General features: G+C 36.1%; 1 protein-coding gene across 3 annotated transcripts in view; it reads right to left on the bottom strand.

Annotated features, from left to right (window-relative positions):
- Positions 1-3,620: 3,620 nt before the first annotated feature.
- The window catches only part of LOC149542030 (uncharacterized), a 192,316-nt gene continuing 175,566 nt past the window's right edge, over positions 3,621-20,370 (bottom strand). Inside the window, exons 7-10 of one of the 3 annotated variants that reach the window (XM_089797071.1) lie at positions 8,232-8,294; positions 7,478-8,120; positions 7,314-7,375; positions 3,621-7,124 (exon numbers count right to left, since the gene is read on the bottom strand). In XM_089797071.1, the coding sequence (XP_089653197.1) occupies positions 4,437-7,124; positions 7,314-7,375; positions 7,478-8,120; positions 8,232-8,294 (3,456 nt within the window). In that variant the 3' untranslated portion in view covers positions 3,621-4,436. Of the gene's footprint in view, positions 7,125-7,313; positions 8,121-8,231; positions 8,295-8,368; positions 8,416-20,370 lie in introns of all 3 variants that reach the window. The other 2 variants (XM_089797072.1, XM_089797070.1) reach the window with 2 other exon arrangements.

Here is a 20,370-nt window from a genome sequence, read left to right as displayed (position 1 = left end):
TTATCTTTCCTTTCAATTTCTTCCATGTAGGAGAAATTTTTCAACACTTGGCCATTTTTTGTCTTTCCTTATTCTCTTGAGTGCACTTTCGCACTTGTGGACGATTTCTTCAACTCAAGGAAATTCCTTTACTTAGTGGAATCCACCTATTTATCTCTTCAAGGAAATTCCTTGTCTTGGTGGAATTTCATCTCTTTTCCTTTTCTCTATTTTTTTTTTAATTGAAGACATTCTTCAAACTTTACTATTTTTGCAATGTTTTTCATGCCTTTACACTTTTGGATATTTCAAGGTTGTTTTCAAACTCAGCCATTTTCTGATTGACTACCCCAATTACTTGTTCTTTTGTATAGATAACTAAATATCCATTTACCTCTTTATCAACCGAAGCTCACTTATTGCCAAAATCAATCTGCCAAAAATAGACTAAAAATAGTAAGTTGTTCCGAAGTCAAAATAAGGCCAATTTGGAAGGCATTGAAATTTATTAAAAATAGACTTGCTAAAAATAGACACTACTAAAAAATAGAAAGTTGTTCCAAAGTCAAATTAAAGTCATTCTAGGTCATGAAATTTACTAAAAATAGACATTGCTAAAATAGTATGTTCTCCCAAACTCAAAATATGACCATTTCAAGATGCAGTGAAACTTACTAGAAATAGACATTTCCAAAAACAACATGCCAAAACATTGAAATTTTCACTAGTATTCCTTTTTTAAAGATCAATTATCATTCAATTAACCTGATTTACTAGCAAACACAGTTTTCACTCTAAGAGATAGGTGGACAACACTTTTCTAGACTTGGCCAATTTTACCAATTCCCATTTGAAACGCAAAAAACCCCACGGGATTGAGCTAAGAACTGAAAAGAATAAAAGCCAAAAAAACAAGGCCAACAACAAAAAGATGGGGTCCCCATATACAATGGGGCAACATGTGAAAAGGTCACAAGAAGTCCCAAGTTTGTTAAAAATTATCATAAGAAACAAGTCACAATCCCATGGTCAAATTTGACTTTCCTTGGACATTTATCTTACATCATCTATTGACCTTATCTCAAAGTGCCTCAAATGCTTGAAAGTGTTGAAGGACATTTGATTTCATGATAAAGCCTATTTTCTAAACATTTCAATGATGTTAGATTCAAATCTATGACTAAAAAGGAATACGAAAAGTAAAATATAAGCTCCTTAAAGATAACATGGTTCACGACATTACAACCAAAAGCCTTTTTGGTGTCAACATATATCATAAAAATTATGACCAAAAGTTTTTCTTCCATATGATTAAATACTGATATCTATCTTAAATCCCTTCCAGAAAAGAAAAAGAACTCATTGACGTGTCAACTATGATGCTAATGGGCAAAAGAAGTCTTACATCGAAATGGGCTATGACTGCATCAGAACTAAGGGATGGCATGGTAACTTGCCACAATTCATCTAAAGGCTTTGAAATCACAAACTAATTCAGTATGAAACACTCTGATTGTGGGTGGTTTGAAAAGGTTTTAGTTTATTCCAAAGCCTCGTCATGGGATTGAAACTCAATGGTACAAAACTTTGGGGAAAAGAAAAATTTGATGTTTGACATTGTCATGAATTCAAAATGCATCTAGCTTTTATAAGTAATACTATACAAGAACACATACTACGTATTGACATGGTAAGTCTTTATTAACAGTAGACTACTAAAGCCTAGAAATTAATCTTGAGAGATTCATGTGATTTATTGAAGCCTAAAGTTACCCGTGGCTAAATGTATAGCAGAAACTATTATAGCTTGCAAACATGAAATGCCCCCAGGCTGGTCCTATGTAAGATTTGTGCTTGATTTCTATATAATTTTGTGGCAACCAACTTCTTTCTATCAGATAAGGCATCAATATCCTTGTATCCAATGCGATAGTGATGTGTATTACATTTGCAGATATAAAGAGATTGTAAATATACTCAGTAAATCTTATTAAGTACTTGCTGATATTATGAGGATTATATCAATCTAAAACTGATCTATATAGGGATGAACATACCATCAAATATGGTACTTACATTGACTTGAAGACGGAATTAGTTTCTGATACATATCTTTGAATCTATCATGTGATCAATGACAAGTAAGATTTAGCCTAATCTTCAGCGATCTAAACATGGATGAAGGGATATTCCCATCCAAACTGTTTTATATATCTGTTCACTCTCCTCTTCTTCTCTATACTAATTGTTCTCATATTTTCCTGTTCCCCCCTCATTGAGTGATTTGGAATACCTATCATTGGAAGGATAAGCCACTTACAAGGGATGTATCCATCACTCTTCTTAATTGCACCATTCTAAGCGTTGCATAATTTAAATCAATTTGGTATGCAGTCATCCATTATTAGTAACCTCCAAACCGATGATAATGAATTAGGGCTTGTAATTGATGATCATAGGTTGACATCATATTGTTTATGTCATAGTTCCGAGAATCATGACGATTCAAGTGATTCACACGATTCGGCAATTTGATTCAAGTCAAACAATTTTTTGTGAATCAATGAATCGAATCAGTGATAAAGGGTTTATGAAATAAGTCACTAAATTTCAAGGATTTTTTAAATTTTCCAATTCGTGGTTGATTTGGTTTTGATTCATGGCCAATTCATGATTTGATTCAACCTTGACAATTCTGATTCTTGTTACTTTGGTTTATGTTGCTGATTGCTGAACAAAGTCAATTAATCTAATATCAGGTGTTTTAATTGCACTTGCTCAAATGTAACCAATCAATATTGATCATTGAATAACTATCATTTCATTAGTCTCTAATAACTATTATTGATTGGGCCTTTCAGATATGGAATGTTCAAAGTAACCGGTGATGAATGATTCGACTACCCTTATCTCTACAAGATGCTAACACCAAATATGCATATGAACAACACTGGTAGCTGCTTAAAATTCCAGGTACACCTGCCGGTGGCTACGCAACCCTAAATCTTTGAGCATATTAGCATTCCGACAAAGTTTTTTATTTCACACATTTCCATGAAATGATCTTTGGTGATAATTATCACGGTTAATAGGCACACACAGGGTTAAGATTTTGGTTTTGACTCATGCAATTAATATACATTCAGATATAATAATTATATATATTTTATGATTATTAGTAATGATTATTTCATATACAATATATCAATTAATATTTTAGACTTTTTTCTATTTTTATAATAATAATTACAATATTATTTATATTATTATTAATTATTTATTCAATTTTATAATTATCAAAGATTATTATTTAATCTCTATTTATTATTAACTCATATCTTGACTGGGACAATACAAAACAGAATCTTCATACATAAGTTGAAAACTTCCGGCTGGTTATTGCAAGACTCGAATCAGGAGTAAGCCTTAAACTTTTAGACTGCATGTGAACCGGTAGTCAACAACCACCTTACATTCTCTAGAATGTTTGCACATGAAATATGGGATTGAGTTATAAAGGGATTGGGCATTTGAGAAAATCTATAATGGCAAAGTAACCATCAAGAGGGACCAATCTCAAGTTTGCCTGTAGAGATAAGTATAGCTGATAAAATAGAAAGAATTACGGATCTTCCCAAAGATTGATGAACAAAATGCTACAGTCCGAAAACACTTTTATTAATAATTGAACATGAGAAAAGCTAATATCCCAATACTTTCTTTTCTAAGAATGATAGTTTTTTTGTAACTTTGTAAAAACATAAATAAGCTGGATGCATCTTTGAGGCTGAAACAATAATCACACCCACTAGCAGATGATACTTATCTTCTTTTGAAAAGAGCCCTGCTTTTCAGTTCAGTTGCATTTAATTGCAATTTATTTTGTTGAGAAACATTGTTACATTTTGATCTAATATAAATAATGTCCCGCTTCTGTAAAAAGGATAGGCATATATTGAATGAAAAAACAGAAGGAACCAGCATTGGGCCAAAACCATGATCTTAAAGCTACTATCCAATCTTCCTTCTGGATGGAAGAAACAAAAATTAGACTTGCTTACAAACTAGGCTAAAAGGAATCGAAATCATACAAGAAGCTTTTTGAAGAAAATGTATGGAAAACTGTGGAGGCTTCTCGTGAGACTCAAATGGTACCTAGAATCTAGAAACTATCTCATTGATTTCGGACAATAAAACTACTTCGAACAGCCTCTACACTTTATGTAATAGCTATTGGAACATCCTCTAATTTTACTCTAAAGATTTTTGGCAAAAAAGCACAAGGGTAACTTCATGCAATGTACCGCTGGAATTCAATGTCCAAAGAAGTTATTGCATTATATGTATGCAAGAGGGAAGCAACTTTCACAGCTGAACAAAATTAACATACAATGACATGCAGTGCGCACCTCATGCATCTTTTCAGTGCCTTCATACCCACTCTAGAATCTCTGTTATCACAATTCTGATTTCTCCTTAGCATCTAAATGCTTGGTAGGAACCTTCTTGCTGAATATACCCCAAACTTTTTGTTTTGGCTCAGGCACAGCCTTATTTTCAGTCTGCCATTTATCCTGCTTTGGGGTACCTGTACCACTGATGGGAACATTCATTTGGGTTTTATTGTGAAGATGTCTTGGTTCTGCATCACTTTTAGTTTCAATAGATGCACCAATATTGGTATCCCGAAGGGTATTAGGTTCTTTAGATTGATACTGTGTCATCTTTACAGGAGGCCTTTGATTTTGAACAACAGGACCTGTTGGCTGACTGAAAACACCCCAGCGCAAACCTCCTGTAACAGAAGCTTGCTTAGGAAGTGAACCACTAGGAGACTGTTTTCCTGTGTGTGATGCATGGCTCCCTTGGTTTCTTGGACTGTCAACAACAGGAGTTTTCCTTGCATCATCCCATTGGATAGTGTCACACTTTGGAATCTCTGATGAATCTCTTGTCATGACAGTATTACTCGCTTGGACAGATGAAAGTGGCAGCTGTTTGGAAATACCATACTTAGACACTCCTGTCTTATTGACTTGATTAGGACTGGAATCAACAAATTTCTGTGTGACTTCCTTTTTTGGAGAATGCGCTACCAGAATAGATCTAACACCGGAAAGATCGTGTTTCTTATGTTCACTCGGAATAGTCAGTTTGCTATTTTGAACTCCATTTTCAGTTTGCATGGGAGTAGCACCATTTACATCAAAAGCAGATGATTGTCCATAGGATAATTTACTGTAAGTTTCTTCCAGTACTTTGGTGGGAGTGGAATCTGATGCTATAGGTATTTTGTTTTCTATATTTGACAAAATATCTGCTGGAGGATTAGAACTACGATGATTTTGCTTTAAGTTATCAACGTTAGAGTGATGTTTAGAATAGGAGACTCTAGGTTGATCTGTTGTTGCAGTATTATTATTGCCCTCAAAATGTGATGGCTTTATATATGTAAATGTTTGCTTTTCTTTTTCTGTAACATGCGATTTGAGGTCACCGTTGCTTGTCATCGCACTAGTTGTGGTGGCATCCTTATAATTGTTAAAACTTGATGGATTAGATTGATTCTCCATTGACTTTGTTGGATGTCTTTGAGTTTCAACAATAGAGCTTTTTGGCTGGCTAAAAACACCCCAGCAAGATCCAACTGAAACAGAAGCTTCCTCAGACAATGAATTTGAAGGAAACTGCTTTCCTGTGACTGAAAACTGCTTCCCTTGACCAATAGAATTTTCACCAGCCAAAAAATTCCTTCCATCGTCCCAAGGGGTGTTTTTAGTATCTGGAATTTCCAATGAATCTCTTGGCATGGGATTATTAACCACTTGAACACCTGATAGTGGCAGATTTTTGTGCTCACTGGAAATAGCTTGTTTCAGATCCTTTACTCCAATTTCACTTTGTGTGGTCTCATCTTCATTTGCATTAATAGCCAACAATTGTCCCTGTGGAAAAATTTCATTAGTTTCGAATGAAATTTCAGCTGGGACAGATTCAGATGCTAAAGGTATTTGCTTTCTTATATTTGAAATGCCATGCCCTTCATTACTATGACTGGTGCAAGGAGGATATTGCCTTGTGTCATCACTGACAACATGATGCTTAATGTATGAAACTTCAAGTTGAACATTTGCTGCAGTATTTTTATCCTCAGAATTTGATTGTTTTATCTGTTTAAATCTTGCCTGCTCAGGTTCACTATGCTTTATGAGAAGTGCATCAATTGAAGGTTCCTTTCCTCTTTCTGATACACCTATTTCTTGGTTATTAGAACTGCAATTACCAATAACTTGTCCCTGATATTCGGTAGCAATTTGATGACTGCTAATTGCTACATTCTGTTGACCTTGTGTTGCAGCATCATCATTCAAATCAATGGCTGATGTTTGCACCTTTTCAAAAATATTGCTTTGTATTTCACTTGTACCTTTTTTGTCATCAGAACTGCTATTGACAAGAACTTGCCTCAGTCCACCAGCGGAAATTTGCGCACTGCCAACTGATATATTGTGTGAATCTTGTGCTGCAGTAACTTTATCCAAATTGGCAGGTGAGATCTTCAGCTCTTCAACAATATTACTTGTTACTTCACTAATTTGGGTGCTTTTTTTACCGCCTTTAAAATGTGCTGGCTTCACCTGTTTCAAAATAGCCCACCGGGATTCATTAGCCTTCTGGGGAAGAATATCTGCCAAAGGTCGCTTTCCTGTGTTCTCTTGGTTACCAGAACTGCGGCTGACAAGGGCTTGCCTTAAACTAGCAGCAGAAATTTTTGGAGTACCATTTGTTGTTTTCTGTTGACCTTTTGATGGAGTGGCTAGGTTCAACTTGATAGGTGGGGTTTGAAGGTCTTCAAGAATAGTTTTTGTTATTTCACTAGCTGTGGAACCACGAATATTATGGTCATCAATTGCATTTTTTGCATTAGCCATGATGGAGCCACTGGCAGACTTAGGAACCGAATCTACAGATTGTGGCTCCTCGGCATCTGGAACATCGTGCCCTTGGTCCTTGTGAATTTTCCCATGCATAACCTGCCTTGGACTGTTAACTGGTACAGACTGTTTATGTTTATACATCTGAAGCTGGTCTTGTTCTGCTGGCTCGTTCCTCAAATTAGCAGACATGTGCAAGGCAGAGTGTTCCTGAAACCACACATCATTACTCACGCTTAATCAATTCAAAAGCAAGTTTGGCGATGGAACAAATTATTCAAATGGCAGTTACATGGCAATGGGAATCACACACCATCAATGTACCAAGTCAAACATGAAAGAACAAAATAAAGGAACATTACAGATAACAGAGACCAACACAAACATGGCACTTTATACCTGCTTGAGAATTTCGCAGTCCTTTGCTTCGGTAGGACCAAGAGATTGCTTAGAATGACAATCTGAAGGAAACCATGTCTCAGTATTTGAAGCTCTATGATGATGCAATATAGAATGGGTGTTAGAAAGTGTTTCTATTGGTTGATCAAAAGCATCATGCTTACCATTTGAATCTCCAAGCTTGGCTTTTGTTTCTATATGGTTGATTCTGTTGACAACCACTGGCTCTTCTTTCAAAGCACAAGTATTATGCATTTCCTTTTCACTAGACAAGAGGAAATTGGCAGGGACTTCTTGCACTCTATCTAAGCTTGGAACTTCTTCAGCTACAAAATCTTGAAGATTCTCAGCAGTGTCGTGCTCTTTAATCAATACATATTCTTCCTTAAATTCTTCATTAAGTGATGAAGTTTTATTATTCCTCTCACTGTTTAAAAGAGCATCATCACTGGGTATTCCTTCTAAAAGGGTATCAGCATTAGGGATTCCTTCTATTCTATCTACGACAGAAACTTCTTCAAAAGAAAACTCTTTGAGCTTCTCAAGAGGAGCATGTTCTTCAAATTGACTGTATTCTCTTTCTAATACACCCTCAGGGAACAAACCTCTGTCAAGCTTCGTGTTTTCAATCTCACCTGTTTCCTTAGGATTAACCCATTCCATTTCATTTGTACTTACTTCAACGGACTTGGTAGTTTCTTGTGCTTCACTTTTCTTTGCACGTCCAAACTTGATATGCTTCACCATTAACCATGCACCCTTTTTATCTAACTTAGGCCCATCTTCCACAATGGAATAATCTTCCATCTGCACAATGGAAATCAAAGAAAGAAGAATAAATAGTAAATACTGCTAACTAGGAAATATTAATGAAGCTGGAAAACAAAGAACAACTAAAATTTCAAACTAATAGATTACCAAAGTTGAAATCCGCAATAGTTGTTCTTCCAAATTTTCCCGTGCTGAACCCATAGCCAAACACTGTTTTATGGCACAAAAGAAGTCAAAATCAACAAATTGAATGTCTTACCTAGAACAAATATAAATTTTAGCACCTTAACTCTCTTTAAAAGCCTTGTTTTCAGAGTGCAATCTTGGGCATCTGTGTCAAGTAGCAGAAAATGAGTATGAAAATAAACCAATTAAAAAGAGCCGAAAAGTAAAACACAATCATAATAACATGGTAAAAATCCAGCATGTACTAATAGCAATCTCAAAGTCATATTACAGATGGTAAATTTACATTCAAGAATCAAAGATTATAAATGGCCACCAGGTGTATTGGTATGTTTAACTGGAGTAGATGAAATTTCCTAGAAGTTTCATCACGATCAACTTCAATTTCACCTGTTCTGAGGGTATATGTGTGTGTAATAGGTCCTTTCACATTTGTTCCCAACCATTTCTATTATTTTGATAAAAAGATAAGTTTATATTGTGTAAGGAGATTTATGAAGGAGAAACTATAGAGCTAAGTCATTATGAGCAGATTACATGGACCTTACATAGAAAGAAAATTAATAATAGATAGAGAAAAACATTGCAAACCTAGTAGACACAGTCAACATAGTGAAAAGAAAGAAACCAATCAGCTTTACGTTAAGTTATAGTAGCATTTTATTTGCACAGCATGGGCATGGCAAACTAAAAGTGTAAATGGAATTCAATTATACAATTTTCAAAAAAGAATAAAACAATCTACTGTACCCTAAACACTAAAACTGGCAGCTTTTTCAGAAAAACATGGGTTATTTAATAATCTGCATTTTTTTCAGAGAAATTAACAGGTTTGAACAGTTCGTGGTTGTGCCAGTTTGGAAGCATGGCCCAGGGCTCGAGCATCAATTTAATAATATATTACCACATTTTAATCCCATTTTTCACTTCTCTGATTAAGGTTCCTACTGGCCCAGTGACGCTTCTGCAGATTGGTGGTAGGTTGCAAATGAATTTCAATCTGCCAACCTCACCCTAGGCAAGCCCTGTCTTGACCACCAATGCACAAGTTCCATTGATCTGCAAATGCATTGAAATCACAAGAGATCTCTAGTGTGTGATTCTGTTCAGGTTCCCATTCGATCCCAGCCATTTCTTTTCACTATTACATGACAACAACATAGAGCCATGCCAAAGAAGACATCATCCTATATATTTTAGTTATGAACGACTGCTTGAACCCCAAAAAAGAAGAGATTCCCAAATCAAATGCGTATATTAAATAAACATGCCAACTCTTATCAAGACCTTTTGTTATCTTTTTCTGGTGGCAAGCTTGTGGGTCATTTTTTTAGCACTAGAGAAGACTCACAGTGATCTTGAAGGATCAATGTGAGCTACTTATTGTAAATTATGCATGATGATGGTGAAGATGAGGCACTATCCCAATCGGATGAAATTCTCCTACTCTGAATTTATCTAAGTCAATCACTATGTTGATTCACATTTCCACTTCTGTTTCAATCTTTTCACTTAGTTTCATTATCTTCAGCTACTCCACAAATTTGAGTGCTCAAACAAATAATTACAAATTATTTGTTTACTTGACTGCAAGCATTCTTCTTGCTAAAAACAGCTCATGGAACTATAACTGAGTCACATACAATTTAAACTAAGTAGCCACTTCAGGTTTGGAATATTTGGGTCACATACAATTTAAACTAAGTAGCCACTTCAGGTTTGGAATATTTGGGGCTGGGATCATTCGGGATTCATCCTTATACATACACACAGATACATATACTATAATACATACATACATGCACGCATATTGATATACCTACCTAACACATGTATGTGCATCCATGCATGCATATTTGTACACATATATGTACATATATACATGCATATGTACATACAATTCCACTCGGCTGGAATTGATGGCAAGGCCAATCTAAAACTCCACCAAAAGTGGGTAACATCTATTAAAATAGTGGCAAATTCGAATATGAACAAACAAGAATAAGAGATCCCATTTTTAAGCGGCGTAATGCCAATTTAAAATGAAAATTGACAACTGAAACTCACAAATTTGAACTGGTTCCACCATGAGGGAAATGCAACAGTTAAGTGGCATTTGTTGAAGAAAACATGACCAGCAAGTAAAAAGAAACAAAAGGCACACATTTTACCTGACATATCCGTGGATACTGATACACCCAGGATTAGCCCATAGGTGGAAGCGGAGGTGGGTGGAGCCGGATGGTAGTCCAGAAGCCCTGCAGATGCCTCCCGGGTGCAACACAGGGCTGTCCGGGACAAGTTAGCGGCATATTTCTGTAACGACAGACATTTTTAGGCATGTGGATTTCGCATCGAAACCAACAGTGGATTAAGAGAACAGATTAAATCCAATAGAATATCACTTGGGTATTGCTTGCTTGCTTGAATCTCAAGTTCCCATGAAAAACAGGCCAGATCTGCAAATTTAAAGGAAAAGAATGAATTCCAAATTTCCTTAAATGTCATCATTATTTCTGCTCCTATACTGTTCTTATATTATAAAGTATATATATTCTCTTGATATATTGCCACCGTGTAAATCTGTCCAATAAATTATGCAGCTGCTCTCTTTTCGGGTATAACAGTAAATAGTGATATTATCGCAATTTAATCTAAAAATATTTAAAATATAAAAAAATACTATTCTCTAGATTTATTTTTAAAAAATTAAGAGGTATAATACTGATATTATCAACTTTATTTAAAATTTTATTTGAATTTATTTGAAAATTATTTTATGATTGGAAGAATTTTTTTATTTGTCTAAAAGTTATTAATTAATATTGCTTATTTCAAAAACTTATTTTATTTTTTATACATGAATTTTTATTTAGTTTTGAAAGATTATTATTCATTATTTTCTCGAAGTAAAATAAATAAAAAATATTAAGTTTGAAAATATTTAATATTTAAAATTATAAATACTGTTGAAATTGTACCAGTTGGAGATGATGAGGATGGGGATTTTATAATCTTATTAGTATTTGAATATGTATTGGTGAAGTTACAAGCTATCAAATATTTTAATTTTGTATATTTATTTCATTTCTTTGCATATACATCATATAACTGTGTGTGTGAGTGTGTGTGTGTGTGTGTGTGTCTATATACACACACACAGCCATATGCATCCGCACACTCCCAAAAAATAAATCTGCACCCACTTCCCAAATCCACATTCGAATCGGTAACTAATAAGGACATATGCATAGCAAAATCATGACTCAAAAATGAAAAATACAGTATATATTTGCGCCCAATCAAATAATTTTTAAAAAATGTGTATCTTTTCAAATGACATCACCACTTAAAAGCACAACTAAGGAGAGTAAATTGGCCAGGTTACAGTAAAACACCTAGTTTTAAGTTTTCACAAAAAAAAAACCCAAAAAAGAATGGCATCATTCTATCTAGTAAGAATAGAAATAAAGCAGAGGTTAAAGCTTTAATGGTGTATTGATCATGTTTGCCTTCATTCCACAACATAAAACAATCTTTATGTCTTCTGTGTATAGCAAAAAGCTTCTATTTCACCATCTGAATTTTAGCAACATGTGAGGTTAATTTTCAAGTTGCAAGTGTAGAAGAATTCAACATACGTACTAGCTTACATTTCAAAATTCATTATTTGTTGCTTCTGTCATGAAAATATCTCCTTTCAAAGCTGGTGTTCTTTCAGTTGCAGGAGGGTTAATATTTCAAGTGAAGGAGACTTAATCGAAGATTGAATTGCATGAAAACATCATAAGCCTAGAACATTCGCAATATGTCCAACACCACACCCCCCATAGTGTGAATATTGAAGACTCAAAGTTCATAATAACCACACTTATATTTTTTTATACAGAGAAAATCATTTGACGATGCTTGCAATTGACATAGGAAAATAAAAACCAAAAAGAAATATAGCAGAACTCAAAGTTTCAGAAATCCCTCTTTATTTCTCATACATCAGGGATAATTAAAAGACTCTATATCCCTGTACGGATAGACCATATTGCCTTCAAGAAAAATTCACTGATATCCCCCTTTCTACAAAGTTAAGATCAGAAAGACTTCCTCCCCCGAGCATAGGCTTTAGAAAATTGGGATAATCTCCCTCTTCATTATCTTTTTGTAACATATTTTGACGAATTATTGATAAGTCCTTTCAGTTCTTCACAACTGATTCTTGAAAAAGAAAACCGCTTCTCCTTTTATATATCACTTAAATTTTTATGATGATAAGATCTTTTCACCTCTCCAATAAGTCATCCTTCAATTGTTTGAAAGTGATCTTTTCCACTACCTCTGCAATTTTCACTAAATGACACTTGTCAGATATAACGTCATTAAAGGTTGAGTGCTATTATTTTCCTTGAGGCTCTAATGTGCTTGATACATAAAGAGTTCCATCTTTCATCATGACAACTCTTCTCCAATACAGGGCTCGTGCCATCATGGATCACCACAACATAAATCAAAACACCCTCATTCCTAAAATCGTGTATTCATGTGTATCTTTACATATTGCTGGGCACTGACCACCTTTCAGATCTTTTGCAGACTTGCATAAAGAACTTCTGGAGCCTGTCTAAGGATCGTTCCACTATCAAACCAAGGTGGTTGCAAGTCAATTATGAGTTTCCTACAATGATCAGAACAATTTCTTTTTACGAAGAGAAGCAGCAAATTGAACCTCATTATTGCATTTGAAGATGCTGTTTCATTTTTGTCAATCTGCCATTACAGTTTTATTCAATTCATCCTCTCTGTAGACTGACAATCGTAGTTTATGTGATTGAACTATTACTAAGTTACCATATTCATCCCTGCAACCCCAAATTCGGAAGTCGATTTGCACCAAATTCAAATTGGGTTCAAATTTGATCCAAATTCGCCTGTACTCTGCTAAATTCGGTTGTTATATGTTTGAAAGGAGCCTGGGCGACTTTGTGGCGATTCTTCAGCGAATAAGGACAAAAAACATCGAGCCCAGACAGAATTCATAGCGAATGACCAGTGACTTTGGTCGTTGTTGACTTTTCAAATTAATTTGTCTTACCCCTACTGCGTTTCTTTTCTGATTCCATATTATCCCTGCTGCGTTTCTTTGTCTGACATGATTCCCTCCTGTCCGACCCCTATCTGGTACACCTAGATGTGCCCAATGCCATATTTTATTGATACAGATGAATAATATATAACCTAATCTTCAAACTGGATGCATTACACCCAAACAGTCACAATCTTTGCTTGACTAGTTTAGTTGGCGATTTGTGAAAGTTAATATAATATGAATGATATATATAAGTATTGTGTTGTAGTTATATTTATCGTAATTAATAGCATGGTATATTATGAGTATTGTCATATGTATGATTTGGTTTTATTATAATATTATATTAAGTTTATTAATATTTACTAATGTATATTAATATTTTTTTCAATGATTATTATAATTTATCTGTTTATTAATTATTACTAAATTTTATTTTAGAAAGGGGACATTATGTAATATAATATTATACGATGGTTCATAATGCAACTCTTAGTATCATAAATGGAGTCGTGTTATGACAGTAGTTTGGAGTTTGTAATTTGCATTCTATGGATTACTAGAGCAGAGAGAAATAAATAGAATATGTGAATTATGCTCAAAATGCAGTTAGCCTACATAATATAATTTTGTTTTAGCCTTGTACAGACGAACCCAAAATGAACCGGAACCCAGCCCAACAAAAATTTGAGCGAATGTCGAACCCGAGTCTTGAACCCACATACGAACCAGAATCCGAACCAGCAACTTAGAAAAATAGTAATGGAGGAGTGAGTAATTTCTATAATGAATCCACTTGCAACTGCTACGTGTCCACTTTAAGTGCTTAATATCACACAATCAGCACACCTGAATGCTTTCTCAAGAAGACTCGTAGGACGAGCACAGGGCACAGCATCATCATTCTTCTGCATTACTGAATAAGTTTGTTTAAAACAATATAAACCCTTCTGACAGAAATAGTAAATGTATTGACCATATTTTTTATGTCGCTCTCCTATGCAGTGAGATGAACTATCAAGAACTATGGAAGCAAGACAACATGTAAACAACCTTCTTCCTTGTGCTATGAACTAGGCTTTCTCCATGTTTCACTGTGAATCCTATGGTTCAAAGTTAATCGGTTGGTCCTAGTGATAAAGGAAATCACAATCAGCATTACTAAGATGCCTAATATGAGAATCAAACAGAATCACCTAAACGACTGCTTTCCACAGTGCCTCCTGTTGGTCTGATTTTTCATAGTACAGAGAAATTTTTTATTTTTTAGTGAAAAATCATTTAAGGCATTGTATCATGCAGATTAGGGTTTTGTTCCTTGTATTTTTCAAATTCTTAGGTTGCCCTAGTTCATGTCCCGATCTCTGTGTTGTTGGAATTCTATCAAATTCTCAAGGTTTGTCATCAGAGAAATCAGTTGAAAACCCCTAAGTGTGTAAAAACCCTAATGCCTTATCTTATTTTACTCTAGTTTTGAAAACCCTCGAAAATAATATTCCAAAAAATGATTTTAAGGCATCTTACTTTTACCCTAAGGTTGGGCTTACGCAAGCATGACTTCATTAAAAATCTTGTTTAAACCTTTATTGGCCGTGCTTTGCTTGCAATTTGCTTGATTATTTTATTGAGAAATATTATGTGTGATACAGATTTTGTGTGACCGTTGATCTTGTTCAGATCAACGGATATCACATTCCCGCAATATTGAGATGCAAGGTTTTTAAATAATGCGGGCATGTGCTTTGATGACACATAGCCCTTGCCTGTTTTAAAGTCTTAATGCGCCGCAAAGAGTGTGATTACTGATTTGTCATAAATTGTCAGAACCTTTTTGCAAACTTGTCTATACCTTTCATGCACATTCTGGAATTCCTGCGATGTCATTGGTTGATCTATTAACAGAAGTATCTCTTTATCACCAAGATTCATCGACCATTGATCTCGTTTAGATCAAGGGCTAGCGCTTTCCCGCAATTAGAAGATGCACAAGAATTAAATAATGCGGAGAAGCACAAATTGGACATGTAGCATAGTCTGACAGCATGGGCCCATCGTTTCCAAAGATAATGTTGAGGTGTCTTCCGTGGGAGTTGTTACATGAGTTGAGTTGGAGGGCAGTATTTTATTCGTCAGTTCGCTAACGTGGTATTTTTAAGACACATGATTTTACAACCGTTGATCTATGTGAGATCAAAGGCCAGCGCATGCCCGCATTTTCAAGTTGCACAAGAGATAAATAAAGCGGGCAAGCAGTATTTCGAGACGTAGCGAGGTGGGGTTGAGAATATTTAGTGTGTGTTGCGGTGTGCCAAGCTGTAAAGCGATCGCTGATATGTACTACCAGTTGTGCCAATAAAGAGGTTTGTCTGCCAAATAGGATCGAAGTTTTGCCAACCATAGATCCTTCATAGATCAAGGGCTAGAGCAAGCCCGCATTAAGAAATTGCTTGTTCAATAAGGAATGCAGGTATGCGCCTTTGTGTCGCATGTCATAGTGCGGCCAAGATTGGGAGAAAGAACTAAGTCATGCCATGCTATATGCCACATATGCTTAGCTAGAAGTACTTATGCTACAGGTGCGGAAATTCTAGCAATTAATGCAGCAGTCAAATTGGTCAGAGCACGAAAGTTGAAAAGAGTCATTTCATTGGTCCAAATGGATGATGCGACCATAAAGTACAAAGTTTTTCACACCATTGATTTTGTCTTGATCAACGAAGGGCGCTTGCCCGCATTAAGAACTTGAATGAAGTTTAAACAAAGCGGGTATGCGCCATGCGAACACGTGTCCATGGTGATGTCACTATCCCCATCTTAGAAGGTTTACAAGATTCAAGCAGTGTTACCATTGACCTTTCCAAGATCAACGGCTGGCGCAAGCCCACAATAAGGAGATGCTCGTTCAATAAGGAAAGCGGGAATGTGCCAGCTTGACACGTGGAAAGAATGATGTCAAGTACTCATTCGCTCAGAAGATGATATGGGACCCGCTTGCATGGAGGTTGTCAGGAGGCACAGACTCACATAAAGACTTCCTATTGGTCAGTATAGCTGACTGGGCCTTATTCACTTGTAAACTTGTGTGATCATTGATCTTGTCTTGATCAACAGATAGCGCTTACTCGCAATTTTAAGATGTAAGAAATTTAAGGAATGCAGGTAAGCAGTAATGTGACGCGAGGCTACGATCTTAAAGCCATAAAGCTCGTTACTTTTTGAATTAAAGCCATCCAATCTGGTGAAATCTATCGATAAGATTTAAATCTAGGTGCAATTTGGAAGTAACGGTTACTGAGAGTTAATATGGTTCAGAGCTCATTCATGTGATTTCAATGCCTGAATAAAATTCACGATTTCACCATTAATGAACCACCAAAGCGCAGAAAGAATATCAAAGCATACAAAATTTGCAAAGCTAGGGCACAAAAATTTTATCCAGCGATCCAGTGAGTTGCAGCGGAAATCATACAGAGCAGAACTGCAAATTTTAGCGGGTAAGTACTCTATGACTCCTCGAAATCAAGTGCTTGCTGTTATACAATTTCTAGTGTTTATTCAAAATGCCTCCCAAAAAAGAATTCACGGGACAGATAGATTATTTGAAACATTTTGTACACGATGATTTTCTTGAACAATTCCCTTTATCCGTACATGAAATAACTAAGGGGAGGGAGCTCATTCCAAAAGACTCTAGGGAAATTGTAGCGGAGGGCTTCTCTGATAAGGCAAATTGGGTAAGAGATGCCCAGGTCTTTGTGGGAGGCCTAGAATTGTTTAGAAAATGGTTCTCAGAAAGGAATTTTGATACCCCCATGAGCAATGTCTAGGAATTCGACATTGGAATATTAACAGTCCCTACAATTTTCTTTGATAGTGATTTGTTGGTTGACTTAGCTAAAAAGTATGACCCTATTACAAATTGGATTAAGAACCATGCTGGGGTAAATCTTTTTAGAGTTTGCCCTGAGTTAATTAGAGAGGTTTTCAACTTAAACCCTAACCATGCTGTCCACGAAAAAATTGACATGGGTCACCTCCAAGCAAGGTATGATGCCCAAAGGATATACTTGAGGACAGGGCCATTGCAAGAGCATGCTACCAAGGTACATTGTCTATAATCACTACCAGCACACCCGAGCCATTAATGAAAAGACATTTTAATCTAAGGGCTCAAGCATTATATTTTTCTCTGTGCAAGATCTTTGGAATGGATGAAGCAGAGCATATCCCAAGCTCTATTGTTTTCATTATGGTTCAAGCTCTTCAATTTGGGATGAGCACTATTCTTGACTTTGGTACTTTCCTAGCACAAGGAATTCACAATGGTTTAGTGGGGATAGCCTGGGGGAAAGTAAACAAACCTTTCTGTTGGTATTCATTGCTTATGTATATATGCTTGTACAAGGGATATACTTTCTTTTCCAAGGGTATGGAGCTGGAAATAACCAGAGATGGAGGCATCCAGTTCAATTATGGAGTGTGGCTATGACATCAGCGGCTAGAGATGCCAGTTTTGTTAGGTTTGATAGATACTTTGCATCAAAGCTTAGATTGCTTTTGAGAGGGGACAGCCTTAGAATTCCACAAGCACTGTTTGAGTTGGTCAGACCTAAGGACCATGCACAAGGGCTATTGGTTAGTCATAATTGGGAGGATATAATCCCTTATAATGTCTCAACAGTAATAAGAGTATATGGCTTCCTGGGCAAGCCTCATGTGTTACCATTTAATGTGCCTTTGAAGATGGGGATAGCAGAGTTGTTATGGCAAATAGGCACTATTGATGAGAGGGATTTGCCTAAGAAGAGTACCTTCTTTCCAGTTGTTACTGTAGTGCATGATTTCGTTTTTGTGAGGAAAGGGTGGAAACATCTCAACCTATTCCTAGATAGATACAACATGGCAGAATCTCATGCCAAGTTTATTGACCCTGACAGATTCTATGACCTCTTAAGAGAGAGGACAAAGGCTGCCCACATGGTGCACCAAGTATACTATCCTGAGAATGTTATTAGGAATGCTTTTTCTTTCCAAGAGCAGGAATTGAGAAAGGAGAAATGGATAGTATTCAGTAAGAGTCTAGAATTCATTAATGCTTTTGACTCCAGTTATGATCCATTGAAAGATAAAAAATATTAGGGAGCCAAGATGCAAGCATTAATGAATAATTTTGCTGTGATAATCCAAACCATGAATGAGAAGGCGGCCATATATGCCAAGACTTATCCAGACAGGGCTGCAAAGGTGCAAAGGAGCATAAACAGCAGAAATATAGTGGCTCCTGGTCTGTACACTTTGCAGAAAAGGGCAGGTTATGTGATGGTTCAAAATGTGCAACAGGCTCCCCTTCAGCAAAGACCAAGGCCAGAAAGTCCATCTGCAGCCAGTGCTCCAAAAAGAAAAAAAGTTAGAGCAAGGATCTTCTTCTTTCAAGTAGAACAGTACTCCCCAAGCCAGTCCCCAATCCGGATAGATGATGAAGCATCTTTTAGGGAACAACTTAGACAAATTGGTGGGGAGGGGGATGTAATTGTTACTTCCACTGATTTGGAGATTGGAGAACTAGAAGAACCTCCTACACCTTCCTTGGATCTAACTGTTGCTGATTACCAAGGTAAGGAAATAGATCCTATAGTTGCCCAAGCCTCTGAGAGGTTTATTAATGATGAAAATTTTGTGAAGTCTAGAGCATTTGCACAATTTTTGTGGAGGTTAAACATAGGCAATTTTGAAAAGACATGTGAAAGGATAAAGGCAAAGCAACCTGACAAACCGGACTCTGTTATAAAAGAAGACGTGAAATCTAAATTTTTGAATGATTTTGCTCAATTTATACCTGAGGCCAGAAGGCAAGTAATTAGACAATCAGGAGTCCTCATTTTGCCAGAATGGGATATAGTGAATGCCATGGTCTTTGATTCAATAAGGAAACAAAAGGATGTCCAATTTAAGACTGAAGAAGAGGTGTTACAAGCTCATAGGGGAGTCAAGTTCAGTGATGACAACCAAGCCCTGGTTATTTGGTCCATTGAGAAAAGGGATAAGACCAGAATGCAGGAAATTTCTACTGCAGAGCATACTGGTGCATTAACAGTGTTCAGGGCTGGTGAGGTTGGCAGCAAGCAAATAATTGGGATGGCCTCAGAAATGTTAAAATTTGGCAGTGTGGTGTCTGGCCAGGAAGAAGATAAGTTTGCACAACTCAATGCCAGATTTAAAGAAGTCTTAAAAGCATATGAGGAGAGGAGTATGCAAATACAATGATTAGAAAACAAAGTGACTCAAATGGAAAAGATTCTTGGGAAAAGAAAAATAGGAGAGTCCAGTAGACCCAGGATTGCATACCCCCCACGGCCACCTGTTGAACCTTTTAGGTCAACACCAACTATGCAATACCAGATACCCCAGAAAGGCCTCAGTTCTACATTGCAGAGAATTTTTAAGAGAAGAAGAATAAGTTATATGCATTGCATGTAGAACTGAACAATCAATATGAAGAAAAGTTGAGGCAAGGTATAATGTACCTAGTAGACAGAATTGACTGGCCATCATTTTTTGACTTGTTAGCAGGGATTGCAGCTATTAGGGATGAATTAAAGAGAAATGAGGTTAAATTCAGACCCCTTGTGCAGAAATGGACAGAAAGGAATAATGATATTACCACAATGTGTATATCTGTCATCCAGCTGTCTTGTCATCAAATTGAAAAGATCTTTGCTCTGTTAAATAGGTTGCAAGGTTTTGATGATAAACAAAATTCTTTTCAAAAAAGATCAGTTATTTGTTTTTCCAAGTATATTGGTGAAAATTTTGATTTATTTCCGTGTGCTTTAAAGACTGTTGATATAAAGTTAAGGAAAAGGAAGAGTGGAAGAGGGAGTTGGATGAGATTTTTGAGAAAGGATGAATAAAATCATTAATGAATCTGGTCATTTGTTATGGGCAATGACTACTGAGGAGCTGGTAAAGGTACAGTTATTCTATAGTACTATTAGGAAAGATCTTGTTGATGTAGAAGCA

The sequence above is a fragment of the Cupressus sempervirens genome, chromosome 8 (genome assembly GCF_028749045.1).
Source record: "Cupressus sempervirens isolate cs-2001-9-10 chromosome 8, ASM2874904v1, whole genome shotgun sequence".
NCBI classification, from domain to species: domain Eukaryota; kingdom Viridiplantae; phylum Streptophyta; class Pinopsida; order Cupressales; family Cupressaceae; genus Cupressus; species Cupressus sempervirens.
Note: the sequence above shows the minus strand (reverse complement) of the source record. Positions and strands in the feature narration are given on the sequence as shown.